Raw genomic sequence first — 20,932 nt, 5'->3', positions numbered from 1 at the left:
CATTGCTTCTCGTCTATCTCATGCATTTAGAGGTGGTTGTTCTATTTTTTTTCGAATAGAAACTTATAGGAATCATTTCTAACAGTAATTCTCTTTAAAAAAGGGGTGGTTTCTCTTTCCTTCGTAAAGAAACTCAAACGGAATCATTTCTACTCGTTTTCCTGACTCCATAAGAAGTAGTCGTTCTTTTTTCGTACAGAAACACGGACGTCACCATAAAGTGTTATGGGTAACATAGCTCAACCACGTCGTTCAGACTTGGTTTCAACCCGGGCAGTCGCACCTGAGCTCTTACTCCATACACTATGGAAGACTGAGAGTGTTTTCTGTTTATTTCCAAACTCCATCATTGCTTCTCGTCTATCTCATGCATTTAGAGGTGGTTGTTCTTTTTTTTTCGAATAGAAACTTATAGGAATCATTTCTAACAGTAATTCTCTTTAAAAAAGGGGTGGTTTCTCTTTCCTTCGTAAAGAAACTCAAACGGAATCATTTCTACTCGTTTTCCTGACTCCATAAGAAGTAGTCGTTCTTTTTTCTTACAGAAACACGGACGTCACCATAAAGTGTTATGGGTAACATAGCTCAACCGCGTCGTTCAGACTTGGTTTCAACCCGGGCAGTCGCACCTGAGCTCTTACTCCATACACTATGGAAGACTGAGAGTGTTTTCTGTTTATTTCCAAACTCCATCATTGCTTCTCGTCTATCTCATGCATTTAGAAGTGGTTGTTCTTTTTTTTTCGAATAGAAACATATAGGAATCATTTCTAACAGTAATTCTCTTTAAAAAAGGGGTGGTTTCTCTTTCCTTCGTACATAAACTCAAACGGAATCATTTCTACTCGTTTTCTTGACTCCATAAGAAGTAGTCGTTCTTTTTTCGTACAGAAACACGGACGTCACGATAAAGTGTTATGGGTAACAGCTCAACCGCGTCGTTCAGACTTGGTTTCAACCCGGGCAGTCGCACCTGAGCTCTTACTCCATACACTATGGAAGACTGAGAGTGTTTTCTGTTTCTTTTTGAACTCCATCGTTTCAACTCGTCTATCTCATGCATTTAGAGATGGTTGTTCTTTTTATCCGAATGAAAACATATAGGAATCATTTCTAATAGTATTTCTCTTACAAAAAGGGGTGGTTTTTTTTTCCTCCGTACAGAAACTCAAACGGAATCATTTCTACTCGTTTTCCTGACTCCATAAGAAGTAGTCGTTCTTTTTTCTTACAGAAACACGGACGTCACCATTAAGTGTTATGGGTAACATAGCTCAACCGCGTCGTTCAGACTTGGTTTCAACCCGGGCAGTCGCACCTGAGCTCTTACTCCATACACTATGGAAGACTGAGAGTGTTTTCTGTTTATTTCCAAACTCCATCATTGCTTCTCGTCTATCTCATGCATTTAGAGGTGGTTGTTCTTTTTTTTTCGAATAGAAACATATAGGAATCATTTCCAACAGTAATTCTCTTTAAAAGAAGGGGTGCTTTCTCTTTCCTTCGTACATAAACTCAAACGGAATCATTTCTACTCGTTTTCCTGACTCCATAAGAAGTAGTCGTTCTTTTTTCATACAGAAACACGGACGTCACCATTAAGTGTTATGGGTAACATAGCTCAACCGCGTCGTTCAGACTTGGTTTCAACCCGGGCAGTCGCACCTGAGCTCTTACTCCGTACACTATGGAAGACTGAGAGTGTTTTCTGTTTATTTCCAAACTCCATCATTGCTTCTCGTCTATCTCATGCATTTAGAGGTGGTTGTTCTTTTTTTTTCGAATAGAAACATATAGGAATCATTTCTAACAGTAATTCTCTTTAAAAAAGGGGTGGTTTCTCTTTCCTTCGTAAAGAAACTCAAACGGAATCATTTCTACTCGTTTTCCTGACTCCATAAGAAGTAGTCGTTCTTTTTTCATACAGAAACACGGACGTCACCATTAAGTGTTATGGGTAACATAGCTCAACCGCGTCGTTCAGACTTGGTTTCAACCCGGGCAGTCGCACCTGAACTCTTACTCCGTACACTATGGAAGACTGAGAGTGTTTTCTGTTTCTTTTTGAACTCCATCGTTTCAACTCGTCTATCTCATGCATTTAGAGGTGGTTGTTCTTTTTTTCCGAATGGAAACATATAGGAATCATTTCTAACAGTAATTCTCTTTAAAAAAGGGGTGGTTTCTCTTTCCTTCGTAAAGAAACTCAAACGGAATCATTTCTACTCGTTTTCCTGACTCCATAAGAAGTAGTCGTTCTTTTTTCTTACAGAAACACGGACGTCACCATAAAGTGTTATGGGTAACATAGCTCAACCGCGTCGTTCAGACTTGGTTTCAACCCGGGCAGTCGCACCTGAGCTCTTACTCCATACACTATGGAAGACTGAGAGTGTTTTCTGTTTATTTCCAAACTCCATCATTGCTTCTCGTCTATCTCATGCATTTAGAGGTGGTTGTTCTTTTTTTTTCGAATAGAAACATATAGGAATCATTTCTAACAGTAATTCTCTTTAAAAAAGGGGTGGTTTCTCTTTCCTTCGTAAAGAAACTCAAACGGAATCATTTCTACTCGTTTTCCTGACTCCATAAGAAGTAGTCGTTCTTTTTTCATACAGAAACACGGACGTCACCATTAAGTGTTATGGGTAACATAGCTCAACCGCGTCGTTCAGACTTGGTTTCAACCCGGGCAGTCGCACCTGAGCTCTTACTCCGTACACTATGGAAGACTGAGAGTGTTTTCTGTTTCTTTTTGAACTCCATCGTTTCAACTCGTCTATCTCATGCATTTAGAGGTGGTTGTTCTTTTTTTTCGAATAGAAACATATAGGAATCATTTCTAACAGTAATTCTCTTTAAAAAAGGGGTGGTTTCTCTTTCCTAAGTACAGAAACTCAAACGAAATCATTTCTACTCGTTTTCCTGACTCCATAAGAAGTCGATCTTTTTTCGTACAGAAACACGATCGTCGCCATTAAGTGTTATGGGTAACATAGCTCAACCGCGTCGTTCAGACTTGGTTTCAACCCGGGCAGTCGCACCTGAGCTCTTACTCCATACACTATGGAAGACAGAGTGTTTTCTGTTTCTTTTTGAACTCCATCGTTTCAACTCGTCTATCCCATGTATTTAGAGGTGGTTGTTCTTTTTTTTCGAATAGAAACATATAGGAATCATTTCTAACAGTAATTCTCTTTAAAAAAGGGGTGGTTTCTCTTTCCTTCGTAAAGAAACTCAAACGGAATCATTTCTACTCGTTTTCCTGACTCCATAAGAAGTAGTCGTTCTTTTTTCATACAGAAACACGGACGTCACCATTAAGTGTTATGGGTAACATAGCTCAACCGCGTCGTTCAGACTTGGTTTCAACCCGGGCAGTCGCACCTGAGCTCTTACTCCGTACACTATGGAAGACTGAGAGTGTTTTCTGTTTCTTTTTGAACTCCACCGTTTCAACTCGTCTATCTCATGCATTTAGAGATGGTTGTTCTTTTTATCCGAATGAAAACATATAGGAATCATTTCTAATAGTATTTCTCTTACAAAAAGGGGTGGTTTTTTTTTCCTCCGTACAGAAACTCAAACGGAATCATTTCTACTCGTTTTCCTGACTCCATAAGAAGTAGTCGTTCTTTTTTCTTACAGAAACACGGACGTCACCATTAAGTGTTATGGGTAACATAGCTCAACCGCGTCGTTCAGACTTGGTTTCAACCCGGGCAGTCGCACCCGAGCTCTTACTCCATACACTATGGAAGACTGAGAGTGTTTTCTGTTTATTTCCAAACTCCATCATTGCTTCTCGTCTATCTCATGCATTTAGAGGTGGTTGTTCTTTTTTTTTCGAATAGAAACATATAGGAATCATTTCTAACAGTAATTCTCTTTAAAAAAAGGGGTGGTTTCTATTTCCTTCGTACATAAACTCAAACGGAATCATTTCTACTCGTTTTCCTGACTCCATAAGAAGTAGTCGTTCTTTTTTCTTACAGAAACACGGACGTCACCATTAAGTGTTATGGGTAACATAGCTCAACCGCGTCGTTCAGACTTGGTTTCAACCCGGGCAGTCGCACCCGAGCTCTTACTCCATACACTATGGAAGACTGAAAGTGTTTTCTGTTTATTTCCAAACTCCATCATTGCTTCTCGTCTATCTCATGCATTTAGAGGTGGTTGTTCTTTTTTTTTCGAATAGAAACATATAGGAATCATTTCTAACAGTAATTCTCTTTAAAAAAGGGGTGGTTTCTCTTTCCTTCGTAAAGAAACTCAAACGGAATCATTTCTACTCGTTTTCCTGACTCCATAAGAAGTAGTCGTTCTTTTTTCTTACAGAAACACGGACGTCACCATAAAGTGTTATGGGTAACATAGCTCAACCGCGTCGTTCAGACTTGGTTTCAACCCGGGCAGTCGCACCTGAGCTCTTACTCCATACACTATGGAAGACTGAGAGTGTTTTCTGTTTATTTCCAAACTCCATCATTGCTTCTCGTCTATCTCATGCATTTAGAGGTGGTTGTTCTTTTTTTTTCGAATAGAAACATATAGGAATCATTTCTAACAGTAATTCTCTTTAAAAAAGGGGTGGTTTCTCTTTCCTTCGTAAAGAAACTCAAACGGAATCATTTCTACTCGTTTTCCTGACTCCATAAGAAGTAGTCGTTCTTTTTTCATACAGAAACACGGACGTCACCATTAAGTGTTATGGGTAACATAGCTCAACCGCGTCGTTCAGACTTGGTTTCAACCCGGGCAGTCGCACCTGAGCTCTTACTCCGTACACTATGGAAGACTGAGAGTGTTTTCTGTTTCTTTTTGAACTCCATCGTTTCAACTCGTCTATCTCATGCATTTAGAGGTGGTTGTTCTTTTTTTTCGAATAGAAACATATAGGAATCATTTCTAACAGTAATTCTCTTTAAAAAAGGGGTGGTTTCTCTTTCCTAAGTACAGAAACTCAAACGAAATCATTTCTACTCGTTTTCCTGACTCCATAAGAAGTCGATCTTTTTTCGTACAGAAACACGATCGTCGCTATTAAGTGTTATGGGTAACATAGCTCAACCGCGTCGTTCAGACTTGGTTTCAACCCGGGCAGTCGCACCTGAGCTCTTACTCCATACACTATGGAAGACAGAGTGTTTTCTGTTTCTTTTTGAACTCCATCGTTTCAACTCGTCTATCCCATGTATTTAGAGGTGGTTGTTCTTTTTTTTCGAATAGAAACATATAGGAATCATTTCTAACAGTAATTCTCTTTAAAAAAGGGGTGGTTTCTCTTTCCTTCGTAAAGAAACTCAAACGGAATCATTTCTACTCGTTTTCCTGACTCCATAAGAAGTAGTCGTTCTTTTTTCATACAGAAACACGGACGTCACCATTAAGTGTTATGGGTAACATAGCTCAACCGCGTCGTTCAGACTTGGTTTCAACCCGGGCAGTCGCACCTGAGCTCTTACTCCGTACACTATGGAAGACTGAGAGTGTTTTCTGTTTCTTTTTGAACTCCACCGTTTCAACTCGTCTATCTCATGCATTTAGAGATGGTTGTTCTTTTTATCCGAATGAAAACATATAGGAATCATTTCTAATAGTATTTCTCTTACAAAAAGGGGTGGTTTTTTTTTCCTCCGTACAGAAACTCAAACGGAATCATTTCTACTCGTTTTCCTGACTCCATAAGAAGTAGTCGTTCTTTTTTCTTACAGAAACACGGACGTCACCATTAAGTGTTATGGGTAACATAGCTCAACCGCGTCGTTCAGACTTGGTTTCAACCCGGGCAGTCGCACCCGAGCTCTTACTCCATACACTATGGAAGACTGAGAGTGTTTTCTGTTTATTTCCAAACTCCATCATTGCTTCTCGTCTATCTCATGCATTTAGAGGTGGTTGTTCTTTTTTTTTCGAATAGAAACATATAGGAATCATTTCTAACAGTAATTCTCTTTAAAAAAGGGGTGGTTTCTCTTTCCTTCGTAAAGAAACTCAAACGGAATCATTTCTACTCGTTTTCCTGACTCCATAAGAAGTAGTCGTTCTTTTTTCTTACAGAAACACGGACATCACCATTAAGTGTTATGGGTAACATAGCTCAACCGCGTCGTTCAGACTTGGTTTCAACCCGGGCAGTCGCACCCGAGCTCTTACTCCATACACTATGGAAGACTGAGAGTGTTTTCTGTTTATTTCCAAACTCCATCATTGCTTCTCGTCTATCTCATGCATTTAGAGGTGGTTGTTCTTTTTTTTTCGAATAGAAACATATAGGAATCATTTCTAACAGTAATTCTCTTTAAAAAAGGGGTGGTTTCTCTTTCCTTCGTAAAGAAACTCAAACGGAATCATTTCTACTCGTTTTCCTGACTCCATAAGAAGTAGTCGTTCTTTTTTCTTACAGAAACACGGACGTCACCATAAAGTGTTATGGGTAACATAGCTCAACCGCGTCGTTCAGACTTGGTTTCAACCCGGGCAGTCGCACCTGAGCTCTTACTCCATACACTATGGAAGACTGAGAGTGTTTTCTGTTTATTTCCAAACTCCATCATTGCTTCTCGTCTATCTCATGCATTTAGAGGTGGTTGTTCTTTTTTTTTCGAATAGAAACATATAGGAATCATTTCTAACAGTAATTCTCTTTAAAAAAGGGGTGGTTTCTCTTTCCTTCGTAAAGAAACTCAAACGGAATCATTTCTACTCGTTTTCCTGACTCCATAAGAAGTAGTCGTTCTTTTTTCATACAGAAACACGGACGTCACCATTAAGTGTTATGGGTAACATAGCTCAACCGCGTCGTTCAGACTTGGTTTCAACCCGGGCAGTCGCACCTGAGCTCTTACTCCGTACACTATGGAAGACTGAGAGTGTTTTCTGTTTCTTTTTGAACTCCATCGTTTCAACTCGTCTATCTCATGCATTTAGAGGTGGTTGTTCTTTTTTTTCGAATAGAAACATATAGGAATCATTTCTAACAGTAATTCTCTTTAAAAAAGGGGTGGTTTCTCTTTCCTAAGTACAGAAACTCAAACGAAATCATTTCTACTCGTTTTCCTGACTCCATAAGAAGTCGATCTTTTTTCGTACAGAAACACGATCGTCGCCATTAAGTGTTATGGGTAACATAGCTCAACCGCGTCGTTCAGACTTGGTTTCAACCCGGGCAGTCGCACCTGAGCTCTTACTCCATACACTATGGAAGACAGAGTGTTTTCTGTTTCTTTTTGAACTCCATCGTTTCAACTCGTCTATCCCATGTATTTAGAGGTGGTTGTTCTTTTTTTTCGAATAGAAACATATAGGAATCATTTCTAACAATAATTCTCTTTAAAAAAGGGGCGGTTTCTCTTTCCTTCGTACATAAACTCAAACTGAATCATTTCTACTCGTTTTCCTGACTCCATAAGAAGTAGTCGTTCTTTTTTCGTACAGAAACACGGACGTCACCATTAAGTGTTATGGGTAACATAGCTCAACCGCGTCGTTCAGACTTGGTTTCAACCCGGGCAGTCGCACCTGAGCTCTTACTCCATACACTATGGAAGACTGAGAGTGTTTTCTGTTTATTTCCAAACTCCATCATTGCTTCTCGTCTATCTCATGTATTTAGAAGTGGTTGTTCTTTTTTTTTCGAATAGAAACATATAGGAATCATTTCTAACAGTAATTCTCTTTAAAAAAGGGGTGGTTTCTCTTTCCTTCGTAAAGAAACTCAAACGGAATCATTTCTACTCGTTTTCCTGACTCCATAAGAAGTAGTCGTTCTTTTTTCTTACAGAAACACGGACGTCACCATTAAGTGTTATGGGTAACATAGCTCAACCGCGTCGTTCAGACTTGGTTTCAACCCGGGCAGTCGCACCTGAGCTCTTACTCCATACACTATGGAAGACTGAGAGTGTTTTCTGTTTATTTCCAAACTCCATCATTTCTTCTCGTCTATCTCATGCATTTAGAGGTGGTTGTTCTTTTTTTTTTTCGAATAGAAACATATAGGAATCATTTCTAACTGTAATTCTCTTTAAAAAAGGGGTGATTTCTCTTTCCTTCGTACATAAACTCAAACGGAATCATTTCTACTCGTATTCCTGACTCAGAAAGATGTCGTCGTTCTTTTTTTTCGAACTGAAACTTAAATGTTCTCACACAGTGAGACCGAAAGTGTTTTCTGTTGTTGCAAAATTTCTATTCATTTCTACTCTTATTCTATTCCCTACGTATTTCTTTATAAAAATAAAAATCCCTTTCGATCTTATGAGAGTTAATTCATTATTTAGAGTAACCATCAGGATTCTAGTAGATCGTGGAATATGCCTATAGGGGAAACCACGTTAAAAAAACGCGCCGAGTATACTACCTCGTAGGTGGTGCGGAAAAGTATACATAAAAGAACTTCTTCTCAACATGCTTGTTCGTTGCAGGAGACAATGTGAAATATTTTCAAGGCAAGTACATGATCTTCGATTTTTGCGGGATATTTTGCTTGAAACGTGCTGCTACGGATATTTAAGGCCAATTTATCACGAAGTACTGAAATATTTTTGGAAGAAGTTAAGCATATTCAACTTTATTTTACTGCAGGAGAAAATATTTTTGGTTAGATTACGAATATAATTCATGAACATCTTATTGAAAAATCTTATAAGACTATCTTGAATAAAAAAATATGCAATTTTGAAAAGAGTTTATTCATAAATAACATCTTTAATTATTACTAATTAAGATTCAAATCGTTCTCGTAATCAATATATAAAAACATCATCAACTTTATTTTTTTCACACAGGAAATATCTGCGACAAAGTAACACATGTAAAAAATGTACCATCTTCTATATTCCGCACAAATATTAACTAAAAAAGGGGTTGCTTTTTGTTCCGTTTTAAAGTTCGCTTAACCACCCTTAAGTACAAGAAACTTGACCCTTTTTTGTAGTAGTTCATGAGTAATGTGGTAAAAACTGTTACCAGTCTAAATACCACGAGGAACAATTTATCGAATGTACACAACGACGTATATAAGGGGGGGTTAGGGGGTTTAAACCCCCCCCCCCTATAGAACCGTCCATGCATACAATTATTATCATCATTCTTCTACGTAAACAATTATTCAATCTAAAAACTAGACTTAAAGTAAACAAACTTATTTTGAATGCACTTATGTATCAGCAACATTGGAGGAAAATTTGTACGGCGGTTGCTGACCAATAAGGTGGCTGCATGTCTTCCACTCCGCGTTTGATTTCTGCAACGTGGGTACGTGAGAGTGGGACGTCAACAACAGTCTTAAATCTTGTGTACTGAATTACTAGAGTAGTTGTGCGACTTATGTGTATTGTTTTTCTTTATTTTGTTTATATTGTGCCATCTGAGTAAACTTTTTAGTGCTGCGAAGTTTTTTGAACTTGCAAAGTTTGTGGTGATCGCGATAAAGTAGCTGTGCGACATACGTGTGGTGTTTTTCTTCATTTTGTTTATATTGTGCAAATTTAGTAAACTTTTGAATGCTGCGCAATTTTTTAAGGTTGGAAACTCTGTGGTAAGTCTCTATAGTTCCCTAACATATACTTATTTAATAATGTAATTGCTGTTACGTTAAAACTAACTTAAAAATCAACATAAAAAAGAATTAATGCGCTAAGCAGATATAATAGAGGTGGTGGCATTATATATAGCTGCCTATATGATTTCATCTATGGATGAAAAAAGTATTTAATTGAGTACACTTGTAAACGTTATATTTATTAGTTCACTTCACATAATACTGATCTCCGAGTTATAAGTTATAATACATAGTATAGTTATAAATGTGTGATTTAATATATAAAAAAGTTCATGTTTACCTGTATTTACTTAGGTTTAAAAATGACGTTTTTGCTTAAGTTCGGCACTCGATTTGCTAGAGTCTGCTTTTTCTTTTTTTTCATTGGTAAAATGCTGATCAGTCACAAAGTCTTTATAAAAAAAGAGTGTGCATATGTATTTTGTATTTATTTACGTATTACGTAAATTCAACATATGTGGATCGGCCGATCAGCATAACTTATTATCAGCTAGCTATAAATGTTTCTATGTAAAATTAAAATCATATATATTTTTATGTAGTCATATTTCTCAAGTTTTGTTACGCCCGCGCCGCCAAAAACATTCTCTTCCTACGGTGTACTAGTGGTTGAAATAGTCATGTATTTCATTGCTAATTTGCCCAGTCGAGGGTACTGATTTTTATAGACTTGTCATTCCTGAATATAAGAACTACATTCCTGATCAATCCTACGTTACATACAGTAAAGGAAGCAGCATAATAAAAATATGTCAGCTGCTAACCAAATGTGGAGATCGATGAGGTCATAAGCAGAGCCGCCCTTTCAAGAAGTGTACAAGATAACAATAATTGTTACATGTGTAGTCTGTCCATTTGCCTGAAATGTCACACGTAAAACACGTAACTTTCTATGCATTTACACTAGAAATTGTTTTATATTTTAGTGAAAGAAAAATGAAACGTACTTCACAGCAGTCGCTTTTGGCATTTTTTCCAAAGAAGGTGAAAACCAACGACGAATCGAACTCGCAAAACAATGAAAGTACACCCAGTGTGCGTATGGATATCAATACAGATGCTTCAATTCCCTCCAGCTCTAAGAACAAAGATGAAACAGGCCACAGTAAGTTATTTTAATTTTAATCTCACACCCATCTTTAACGTGTTTTTCTTTTTAGATAGCCTGGATTCTGTTATAATGGAAGACGAGTACGATATTGGCAAATATGTGTCAAAAGCTCCAAAAAATGATAATGAAAAATTAAAAGCTTTGAAAGAAACCTGGACTCCTCCTGAGACTTTTAAGTTTCCCGTCACTGGTAACAGAAATCTTTGTTTTCAACGTCATTGGACCCAAAAGAACCCATGGTTAGCTTATTCAAATATAGCACAAGGGGCACTATGCAAAATGTGCGTTTTGTTTGGACAGACCGAAGGTGGTCGCGGTGATCAAAAACTTGGAAGTTTTGTCACAAAGCCATTTAATAACTGGAAAAAAGTTCTGGAAAAGATCGAACAATATCGAAATACAAATTACCATAAATATGCTGTTGAACTGGCAAGCAATTTCGCAAGTGTTATGGAAGGTCAATCCCGTGATGTTACAGAACCATTTAATGCGCAAAATAAAATCATTGCCGAAGAAAACAGACAGAGGCTGTGTGCCATAATAGACACAATCTTATTTTGCGGACGTCAAGAGTTGCCTTTGAGGGGAAATCAAGACTCTGGTGAAATTGGCATCCGTTAAATAATGATGGAAATTTTCGCGCACTACTTCGTTTTCGAGCACGATCTGGTGATGAAGTTCTTAAAAATCACTTACTTACTCAAAGTACTCATACTAGGGCTATGTACGGGCTATGTATGGAAGTGCTATTCAAGAGGAACTAATAGGTAGAGTCAAACAGTCAGGTTTCTTTGCTGTACTTGCCGACGAAACTCAAGATGTGTCACGTCATGAACAGCTGTCACTTTGCCTTCGCTATGTTGACTGCTCTTCTGGAAAGGCTCTTATTCGAGAAGACTTTCTTGAATTTGTTCATGTTAGTGACGTTACAGCTGCAGCTTTAGCTTCGACGATCATGCAAAGGCTAAAATCATTCGGATTAGATTTGAAGAATTTAGTTGGTCAGGGCTATGATGGAGCCGCTGTGATGAGCGGACGGTTGAAAGGCGTAAGAACCATAATTACGAATAAATATCCCCGAGCACAGTTCGTACACTGTGCAGCTCATACTTTGAACTTAGTTTTGGCTCATTCTTGCCAGATCCCTGCAATCAGAAACTGTATCGGGACTATTAAAAGCATAATTAACTTCTTTAGACAATCAGCACTCCGAGATGGCCTTCTAAAAAAAACTGCGGACGAGATTGGAGCACCTCATTCAACCCTTATCTCGCTTTGTGAGACACGCTGGACGGAGAAACACACAGCCGTTGAAAGGTTTTCCGAGATGTTTCCCGTGGTACTTGCTACACTTCAAGCTCTCCAAGAGTCGGAAAGGGAAGTAGCAACCCAAGCTTACCAGTTGCAAGTCGCAATGGAAAATAGCCAGTTTATAGTGTCAATGATAGTTTTAAAGAAAATTTTATATAAAATACATAAAATTTGAACCATGTCCTGCAAAAAGTCAATATTGACTTAGCTAATACTTGCAATTATGTGACAACAATTAAAACAACCTTGCAGAACCTACGTAATGAACAGGAATTCTCAAATCTTTTTGAGGAAGCAAGAAAGTTGAGTTCCACTGATATAAGTGCTCCAAGAGTAAGTGGTAGACAAATAAATCGTAGTAATATACCAGGTCAAACTGCAGAAGTTTATTATCGACAAAATGTGTTCTACCCGTTTATCGAACACGTAACCACCGAGTTTGATGCTCGCTTTAAGTCTCACGAAGAAGCAATTTCAGGAATTCAGTTGCTTCTGCCTAACCAGACTCAAAATACCGAAGCAGCAAAGAAATGTATAGTAGGGATAGGAGCAACATTTCTTAGTGAAGTGGAAATAAAAGGTTTGGTAAGCGAGTATGAGCTCTGGCACAATCATTGGTCTAATCAGGAAAAGCCCTCTACCGTATTAGAAGCTATGGACGGGTGTGACGAACTCTTTTTCCCAACGGTTAAGAAGCTTCTTCAAATCTTAGCGACACTTCCAGTGTCAACTGCCACGCCTGAACGCAATTTTTCCACTCTTAAGAGGCTAAAAACGTACTTAAGAAATAGAATGGGAGACGAGAGGCTTACAGGCCTCGCGCTTATGAAATATCGCGATAAAATTAAATGCCTCCGAAATTATAAATAAGTTAGCTGAAAGAAGAAAAAGAATGAACTTAATTTTGTAACAATGAGTACCTTAAGTTTTAATAAATTTTTTGGCATGACTTTCTTTTTTTTAATAGGTACTCCAAAACCAAGATACAGTTAGCTCACTTTAGCCTATGGGGAGCAAAACAAAAATCAGTGGTTAAACCCCCCCCCCCCATTGAAAAGGTATAAATACGTCCCTGAATGTACAAATACTGACTTGCACATGGTACTGGAGAGTCTGGCAGAAATAACATCACTCAGAATGTTTAGATACATAGACTCTAAAGCAGCACACAGAACTGGAATAGAAGTGTAAGGGCCAAGAACTAAACACTCTGAAAGCCTGGGCAACACTTAAAGTATTTTTCAAATAGAATGCAAAAAAATATGTATCATAAAATCCAAACTACTTTGGGAATGCCTAGTCGAAATCAACGAGCTAGGCGAGAAAAATAAAGCTACTCTGTATTGGATTCCAGGACAAATCGGAGTGGAGAGAAACGAAATAGGTGACGGATCAGCTAAAGCAGGTGCAGACAAACTCTTCATAGGACCTGAACCCTTGTGTGGTATCTGCTACAAAAGAATAGAGAAAGCTTTGGAAAAAAGGTAGCTAGGAATATAACCAGCTACTGGGAAACCTACAGGGGTTGAAATAGACAAATACACTTCTGGAAAGCTATTACCAGAGAAGATTACTGAATGTATCAACCTACTTTTTTAACTCAATTAAAATTTATGATAATTTTCTTCAGAATGTCTCTTTATGGCGAACGGTTTCCTTGGCATGTACAACGATCTAAAAATCTACATATTTCTTAAACCATCATTTTATAGAGTTAAAAAAAAGAGTGGAGCAGGTCCATTTATATGTGCCTTTGCTTATCTGTAGTCTGTCTTGTAGTTCACAAGAAACTAATCGAAATCGAAATTATCCGAGCAGTAATTAGATAAACCATCGAGAGTAAATAATAAATTTTGCTTTTATCCTATTTATAAGAACTATATCCTGTAAGTTGTAAAAGGGATAATTTAGGATAATAAAAATGCATATAGCTTCTCAACATAGTTTACTGTTAAGCACCAAAAAAGCACGTTTATAAACTTTTGTTTGTAGAAGATGAGGAAAACATAATTTATATAAAAAGATTTTTTAAGTAGTAGAATAAAAATGCCCTACACCCTCTCAATATATAAACTTATAAATACAATAATAATTAAATTGGTACATGAAACAACGATTTTTTAAAACTCTTACAATAAAGCTCTGTGATATATTCTCAACAATTAAGGCCACCTAACTAAACAATTAAATAGGTATGTATATAATATATTAATAAAGAAATATTGTAAAAAAGTTCTTTTTATAGTTTGAAAGAACGTCGACAACCTGAGTGAATTGGACTTTCTTTAACCGTAACATATCAGCTGTATGAAAACGTACTTTAATTCACTTGAAGACTCGTCCTGCAAATTTACAAAATAGTGTACACTGAGAAATGTATCCAATTCAATAAAAATGTCAGTTGTGATCGTAGTCTAACTTATTTTCGAATATTTTTGTAATTTGTACTCAATCGAAACGTCAGTTTCACAAGGCAACTCTACTTTTTACATTTTTTTCATAAGTTAGGCTATGTTCAGATTAAACATATGATAGATCTCAGTGTATGGGTGACTTACATCAAACATCAAAAATCGAGTTTAAACTAATGGCAGTATGACGAAAGCTAATATATTTTATTTATTTTTTAAAATTTTAGTGTAAAGGCGTACATTTGAATTTAAGATTACAGTTACAGTGCTTTTTGGTTTATTGTGGAAATTAGTCCAAAATGGCCAAAAGGACTCTCTTGTAATCACCAGAAGTATCGCCCTGGAAAGGATAGGAATGTCAGTATAATACATGCAATGCCACGGTAAATACTTAAGCATAAGCAGCCAATCTCTAACTTATACAAACACCAGTGCATTATATAAAAACTATTAAATACGATAATAATATGAATTTTGATCCATTTTCAATTGTATCAGTGACAATTTAAATTTTCTCGGTTGATGATTATTAACCTACAATAAATAACATTGTAACATTTCATCCCTCAACGTCACTTATTTACTTTGGTGCTTTTATAGCCAATCCCAGGCACTAGAATAGCATCAAAAAATCTTCTAGAACATTTTCGAACCCTCCAGAATTTTCTATAACTTTGTAATCGTATACAACAAACTCCATTCATTGATGTAAGAAGAATAATATAAATAAATTTCTTTACATTCTTATTTTTCAAACATTTCATAGTAAATTGCATTGTGACGTTGCTAAAAAGAATGTTTTATCATTAATTACACTGTTGTCAATTGAATTATGACAATTTTCTTAATAGAAGAGAATTTTGAGTTGTTACTAACAAGGTTTTGTATTGAATCTTTTGTAAGAAACTTTGATTCTTGATGATCTGAATCAGATTTTACGTGGCTCCATACCTATAATGATCTGAGAGGCATTTCTGGTTTATCTATTCTATTTTTTAGTTCCTTTAGGTTGGTACTGTCTGTTAGAAGAAGCTATTTTTTGCTAATTCAAACTAGGCACGTGTCAGCTTCTCTTCAACTTGCAATCAATATCTGGTACCTGTGCACTAGAATCTTATTTTAAATAAAAACTACTTCATTATGATCTGCCGTTCCATGTCAAATCCTTTTTACATGTACATTTGAACAGAGATTGACTAAAAAGCAATAATACAGTAAAAGTACAAATAATGCAAGGAGTAGGTATAAAGCTGAAGTTGGGAAATTGTCTTCATTTTTGATTTCTAGTGTTTTAAATGTTTGCACTCACTGTGTGGTCTACTAGATTTTAAATATCAATGTTTGCAATTTGATGTCTACTGAATATTAAACCTCAAATAGCCGCATTGTTTTAAACATATTTTCTTTGCATACAATTCTACCAATTCCATATAAAAATGTTATGAAATTTAGGGATATCAATGTAAAATCTTCAACTTGAACGCCATCTTACAATATTTCAATAGAACTTGATTAAAGGATATAGGGATTTGTCTTTGGCTAGCATTTGATGTAATTTACAGTCCAAGCGGTATAAGCTAAAATTCTGTATAGTATATAGTAAATGATGTATATTTAGGACAAAAATTGGTTTCAAGTACAAACAATTCCAAACTAGTTCACATGCACAATATCAAAAAAGCGCATTTATGGTTTCAACAAATTAATGTCCAACTCACTATAAATTTGAGGTTAATAATTACTTAGAAAATACTTTCACTAACGATTTAGTCGAAAGATTTAAATTCATTTCTACTTCAATTCCAAGACATTACGAAAGAAATATCTAACAAATTTTTCAATCTAAAGTAATTATTACATTTCTTGGCAAATAAAATCTTTCAAAACAATAAATTATTGTCGAAACTTTATTCAAAGAGGAGAGTGGAAATCCAGTGGAGCAGTTGAGTTTATTATTCATATAATGTATCATAATATCTTTAAAATTACACTGTTTGACTGGATTTTACATTGATGTCATATTCTAAGTTACACACAACATTTTTCAAGTAGATAATGTATTTTCACAAGAAAATATTGAATAGTATGAAGCATATGTCATGAAATATTTTAAGCTTATAAGCAATCTTATAAACAGTTTAGATATCCATGATTAAAAAAAATTTTCAATAATTCTCAGCTTATTCTAAAAATTTATTGCGCTCATAAAAAGTAGAGATTAACTGCTCATATATGTCACCATCAAAAGCTAATCGAGAAACAAATATTTTACAGTCACACTTCAATAAAACAAATATGAATCATTATTTTTAACCTTCACCTAATTTTTATGAATAACATCTTATTCACACCAAATAAATTTTTATTTATTATTATACAATATGAAGATACGCTGATTTCATTTAATGCAATGGGAACTGCTTTAACTTAATCGTCAAAAATGAAACAATTAGTAATGCCCCTAGTGTGGAGAAGGCATCATAAATGACCTTGTCCAGTTAAAAGATCATTCGCTAATCCAATGTCGCGCCTATTTAATTGGAGCAATTGTTTCATAAGAGGCAGAATGTCTATTTATGTGTGTCTTAGCTTATTTCATACCAGGTATCTCTATTCATCTTCGCCGAGTCTACGTTACTTGAAAGACGTGATAGAAACACTTTAGGCTACACCAAAATAGATCTGGATGAGTGACTGGGCACCCAAACGAGCTGGATCTTGCACTCATCACTCACCAGTTCTTGTAGGACTTTCTTTCACTCCAGCACCAGCCTAGAACACATTGTTTCGGCCATTATGGCTTTTGATGCAGCTCTGTTGTCTGAGAAGATTGAGATTACTATATTCCTATGGTGTCCATTACAACAGAGAATACTTCGGCTTGTAATTCAGTATAATATTCCTTAAACAAGAAAAATTCATTTATTTTGAGGTGCTCTTAGAGTCGCCAGTCAACTGCTCTCTCTTCAAGGGATGGTAATTTGGTTATTGACCATCAAAATGGCATGGCCAGTTGTTTCAGCCAGCAATTCTTTGAGGATGTTGTCCTCATAGCTTCAAATTGTATCATTAGATAAAAAAGTGGACTCAGTAAGACTACAAGATTCCTAGTTGAGGTCGAACATATGGACCCTGTGATACTAAGACACTTAAGCTGCAGGGCTATGTCCAGTCACATTTAATTTTAAATCCAGTGGAGAAGTTTTGGAAAAAGACCCGACAAGCAAAGGTCCTTCTGGATGCATCCAAATGTATTAAACTCACTAACGAAATAAAGATTAGTCGACAGTATATTTCCATTCAGCCTGATAAAGGATTGTGTCTCCTCTATTTTTCAGTTATAAAAAACTTCTGAAAGTACTATCAGCTCTAAAAATTAACCTACATAATTCTGGATTCCTTTGACTATATATTTTGGGAAAAATATTCAATGATAAGCATTTTTGACACATTCAACTAATGATTCACATATATCCCAAGAATTCAGTTCACAATGAATAAATTACATGCAATGATGTCATAATGATACCATCACCGAATTCGACGAATCTACTTTATTGGTTAATAAATTATGATTGATTTGAAAATAGGAAAGTATTTAATCAAATATAAAATATTAAATATCTCATAACCTAAGGTAATGTTTTTAAATAATATAAGCTATTCAATATCGCCTTGTATATTTTTGAAAATATTAACAATTGTTTAATAAAAATAAAATATAAAAAATGTTTTTGTTTCTATAAGAGACAATCCCTTATGACAAATGATATGATTTATGAGGTTGAGTTTTTCTACAACAAAGTTTCTCAGTCATAGATAATTATTTTTAAGTTTTTAATTTTTCTATGTTTAAGAAAGTTTCAAACTTGTTTGCTAGATAGCGATAGTTTGCATTAATACTTGAGTCTATATCACTTAACCCTCTTATTTTCGAACAAACAACTCGAAGCATGTTAGCTTGTTGGGTAAGGATAGTTTGTTTTTATTGAAGAAAATCTGTTAACTTATCCAATGATATGTTAATCTTATAAATGAAAAATTATCATAATTTGTAACTTTGAAAAGACAACTCAAAAATAAACAAGGATATAATAAATATGTGAAACTTTGTTGATATTTACCTGTACCCAGCTTTCCAAAGTCTTGCCGTATTTATCCAAAAAGGCTTGTTTGATGTCAGCTAAATCGATTTCAGATCTAGATACAATGATACGAATTAAAGTCTTGTCATTTGTTCCCAAACCAGACATAGCGTCGTGGAGACGTTCAGCGAAGTAGCCGACTTTGCTCTTCACGCATTTCACTGAAGTAAAAATAACATTAATAACAATAATTAAGGATGTTAATATATAAGACATACGTAATAATAATTGATATACGTCCTCAATTACACACTTAGAATTAGTGGGGAAATATTTTTTTAATATTGAAAATCACATTTTCTCAATCTTAATTAATATTATCTACCAAAAAATATAAATATAAAAAACAAAATATTTACCAATTCCTAATAATCCCTTTTCAACATTTCCTGAAAATTCTTTCTTAATCGACTGTTCAATGTCTTTGCCTGTTAACCTCTCGTATTCGGCAAAGGTGGCTCTCAATTGTTGGTAGCTTCTTGTGATCAAGATGGAATTGAAGATAGATTCTTCTGTGCCCCATTTTCCTTCACCGGCTTCAATTAAAGCTTCGGCATCAGCTAAAGCTTGTTGTTCATTTACACCTTGATTTTCATCCCTGTTGGCCTAAAGGACAGAAATAATTCAGATTAACTTGGTAATGAATTCAAATTTATTGCTGGTTACTACAAATAAACAATATTCCAATTTGAGAAGCATTCAGAAAAAAATATGAACTCTGAATTGGTGAGTTAGTTAGAATATTTTTGAAATTACTTTTCAAATTCAATTTAAACTTGAATTACTTAAGTGTACTGTAAAAAAGGAAAACAGAAGATTTTGTATATACAGGTTCTCTACTGTCTAAGATGTTTATCATCAACTAACGCAGACCATAACTCTTTTGGTTTCTAATTTTGCACTTTAAGTCCTCATTTCTAAGACTGTTTTGTTTGACAAATTGTCAGTTTTTAATATAGTCGCATCTAAACTACCCCCAGTTTCTTTGTGGACGTTATCATCTACATATAGTGCTCCGCACCATACAAGGGCGCAGACCATACACGGGACTCAAGTAGTCTTTGTTTCTCATCTCAAGTTGTTACTATTGAAACCTTTTTTAATTCTAACGAAAGTGGCTCTTGCTTCCTCTTGTAACAGTGATAATAACGTACTACATAAGTACCCAGTAAGTAGAAGCACCTTAATTTCTATTTATAAGATAATAAATGTTATCATTAACTAAATTTTTCAAAAAAAGTCACTTACTTGTACTAGGGAAATACACAGTCTTTTAAAGTGGCCGGAAGTATCTCCTTTCAAGTCTTTTTCTAAAGTTTTTCCATACACTGTAAAAAAATGACCATAAAACCATCTGTGTGTATTGTGATTACTAAAACTAAATATAATAAAATATTTATCAAAAAATAGATATTTTTAGTAAAAGCAGATAAATAATTATCATTTTTTTGTGAGCAAGATTTGTTTTGTTTACTAATATGTGTATTTGAATGGTAATATTGATTTATATTTTCATAAAAACAACAGCTATATAGTGTATAGTTGTCTAGTATCTAGTATATTTATATTTCCATACAATATACTGAGTTACATGAAGAATCTTACATAATGGCATGACAATAACCAGTAACCTTATATTTCTATTTGCGTTACTATTGTACTATCAATTTTTAATAAGAATACAAACTACTTTTCAGTGGTATATGCAAGCCATGCCGGAGATATAGTCAAGCTCAGGCAAAAGTTCTTCTGTTTTTACATACATCGGATATAGGGCTAATTTGCTTAAAATATAATTACAACTACTACTATAGAGCAATCTAACGAATTGTCAAAATATGATAAACAAAAGCTTTTGCCGTAAGTTTTTGTGTGGTTTATGAATTTTTTTATTCGATTTTACACCCGATTATTTCCGGTTTTATTGCGAAATTTCTTCTTCAAGAGTTGCTACTAGAATAAGTGCGAAATTTCTTCCCGGAAATGTGGCTTTCTCGTCTTTTTTCCACTCTGCAGTTTTTTGCCTAGTGTAGGCAAGCAATAAATAAAATATATTGGAAACTTGTAGAATATGAGCAGGATGCTGACTAAACGGATTAACTCCACATAAAGCTTTGAGTTTATTTTTGTACCTTTTATCTGCCACTGAGTTATCACTTTGCAACCTTCTAGACTTTTTACTTTGTTTTATAAACATGAACGCAACAGTTAAAACTAATGTACAAAAAACTTCCGTTATTTAAGCACGAAACAAACACAAGCGTCCTAAATTTTTTAAATAGCTTGGAAGTTTAGCTGACTAAAAAAACTGCTGTATTAGTTTCAGTGAGACAACTTTAACAAGTAACTATGGAGTCTTCCCAACACCATAAAGAAGAAGCTAACA

At 35.3% G+C, this 20,932-nt stretch overlaps 3 protein-coding genes across 6 annotated transcripts in view; 2 read left to right on the top strand and 1 right to left on the bottom strand.

The window, feature by feature from the left end:
• The first annotated feature begins 9,193 nt into the window (after positions 1 to 9,193).
• LOC130441130 (zinc finger MYM-type protein 1-like) lies at positions 9,194 to 12,936 on the top strand. 2 transcript variants are annotated; one of them, XM_056774676.1, is made up of 3 exons: positions 9,194 to 9,544; positions 10,495 to 10,673; positions 10,729 to 12,936. In XM_056774676.1, the coding sequence occupies exons 1-3, from the start codon at positions 9,510 to 9,512 to the stop codon at positions 11,298 to 11,300; spliced, it is 786 nt and encodes a 261-aa protein (XP_056630654.1). In that variant the 5' UTR covers positions 9,194 to 9,509; the 3' UTR covers positions 11,301 to 12,936. The 2 variants fall into 2 exon arrangements, with proteins under 2 accessions (XP_056630654.1, XP_056630655.1); XM_056774677.1 differs by lacking the exon at positions 9,194 to 9,544 and having other exon boundaries at positions 9,778 to 10,673; positions 10,729 to 12,187.
• Positions 11,413 to 12,860, top strand: LOC130441717 (zinc finger MYM-type protein 1-like). Its single transcript, XM_056775499.1, has 2 exons — positions 11,413 to 12,126; positions 12,243 to 12,860. The coding sequence occupies exons 1-2, from the start codon at positions 11,413 to 11,415 to the stop codon at positions 12,858 to 12,860; spliced, it is 1,332 nt and encodes a 443-aa protein (XP_056631477.1).
• A 984-nt stretch (positions 12,937 to 13,920) lies between the features above and the next one.
• LOC130441128 (annexin B9) overlaps positions 13,921 to 20,932 on the bottom strand; it is a 25,196-nt gene continuing 18,184 nt past the window's right edge. For 2 of the 3 annotated variants that reach the window (XM_056774673.1, XM_056774674.1), the window contains 4 exons: positions 19,795 to 19,874; positions 18,906 to 19,152; positions 18,526 to 18,707; positions 13,921 to 14,332 (listed from right to left, as the gene is read on the bottom strand). In XM_056774673.1, the coding sequence (XP_056630651.1) occupies positions 14,276 to 14,332; positions 18,526 to 18,707; positions 18,906 to 19,152; positions 19,795 to 19,874 (566 nt within the window). In that variant the 3' untranslated portion in view covers positions 13,921 to 14,275. Of the gene's footprint in view, positions 14,742 to 18,525; positions 18,708 to 18,905; positions 19,153 to 19,794; positions 19,875 to 20,932 lie in introns of all 3 variants that reach the window. The other variant, XM_056774675.1, reaches the window with a different exon arrangement.

The sequence above is a fragment of the Diorhabda sublineata genome, chromosome 3 (genome assembly GCF_026230105.1).
Source record: "Diorhabda sublineata isolate icDioSubl1.1 chromosome 3, icDioSubl1.1, whole genome shotgun sequence".
Lineage (NCBI taxonomy): Eukaryota > Metazoa > Arthropoda > Insecta > Coleoptera > Chrysomelidae > Diorhabda > Diorhabda sublineata.
Note: the sequence above shows the minus strand (reverse complement) of the source record. Positions and strands in the feature narration are given on the sequence as shown.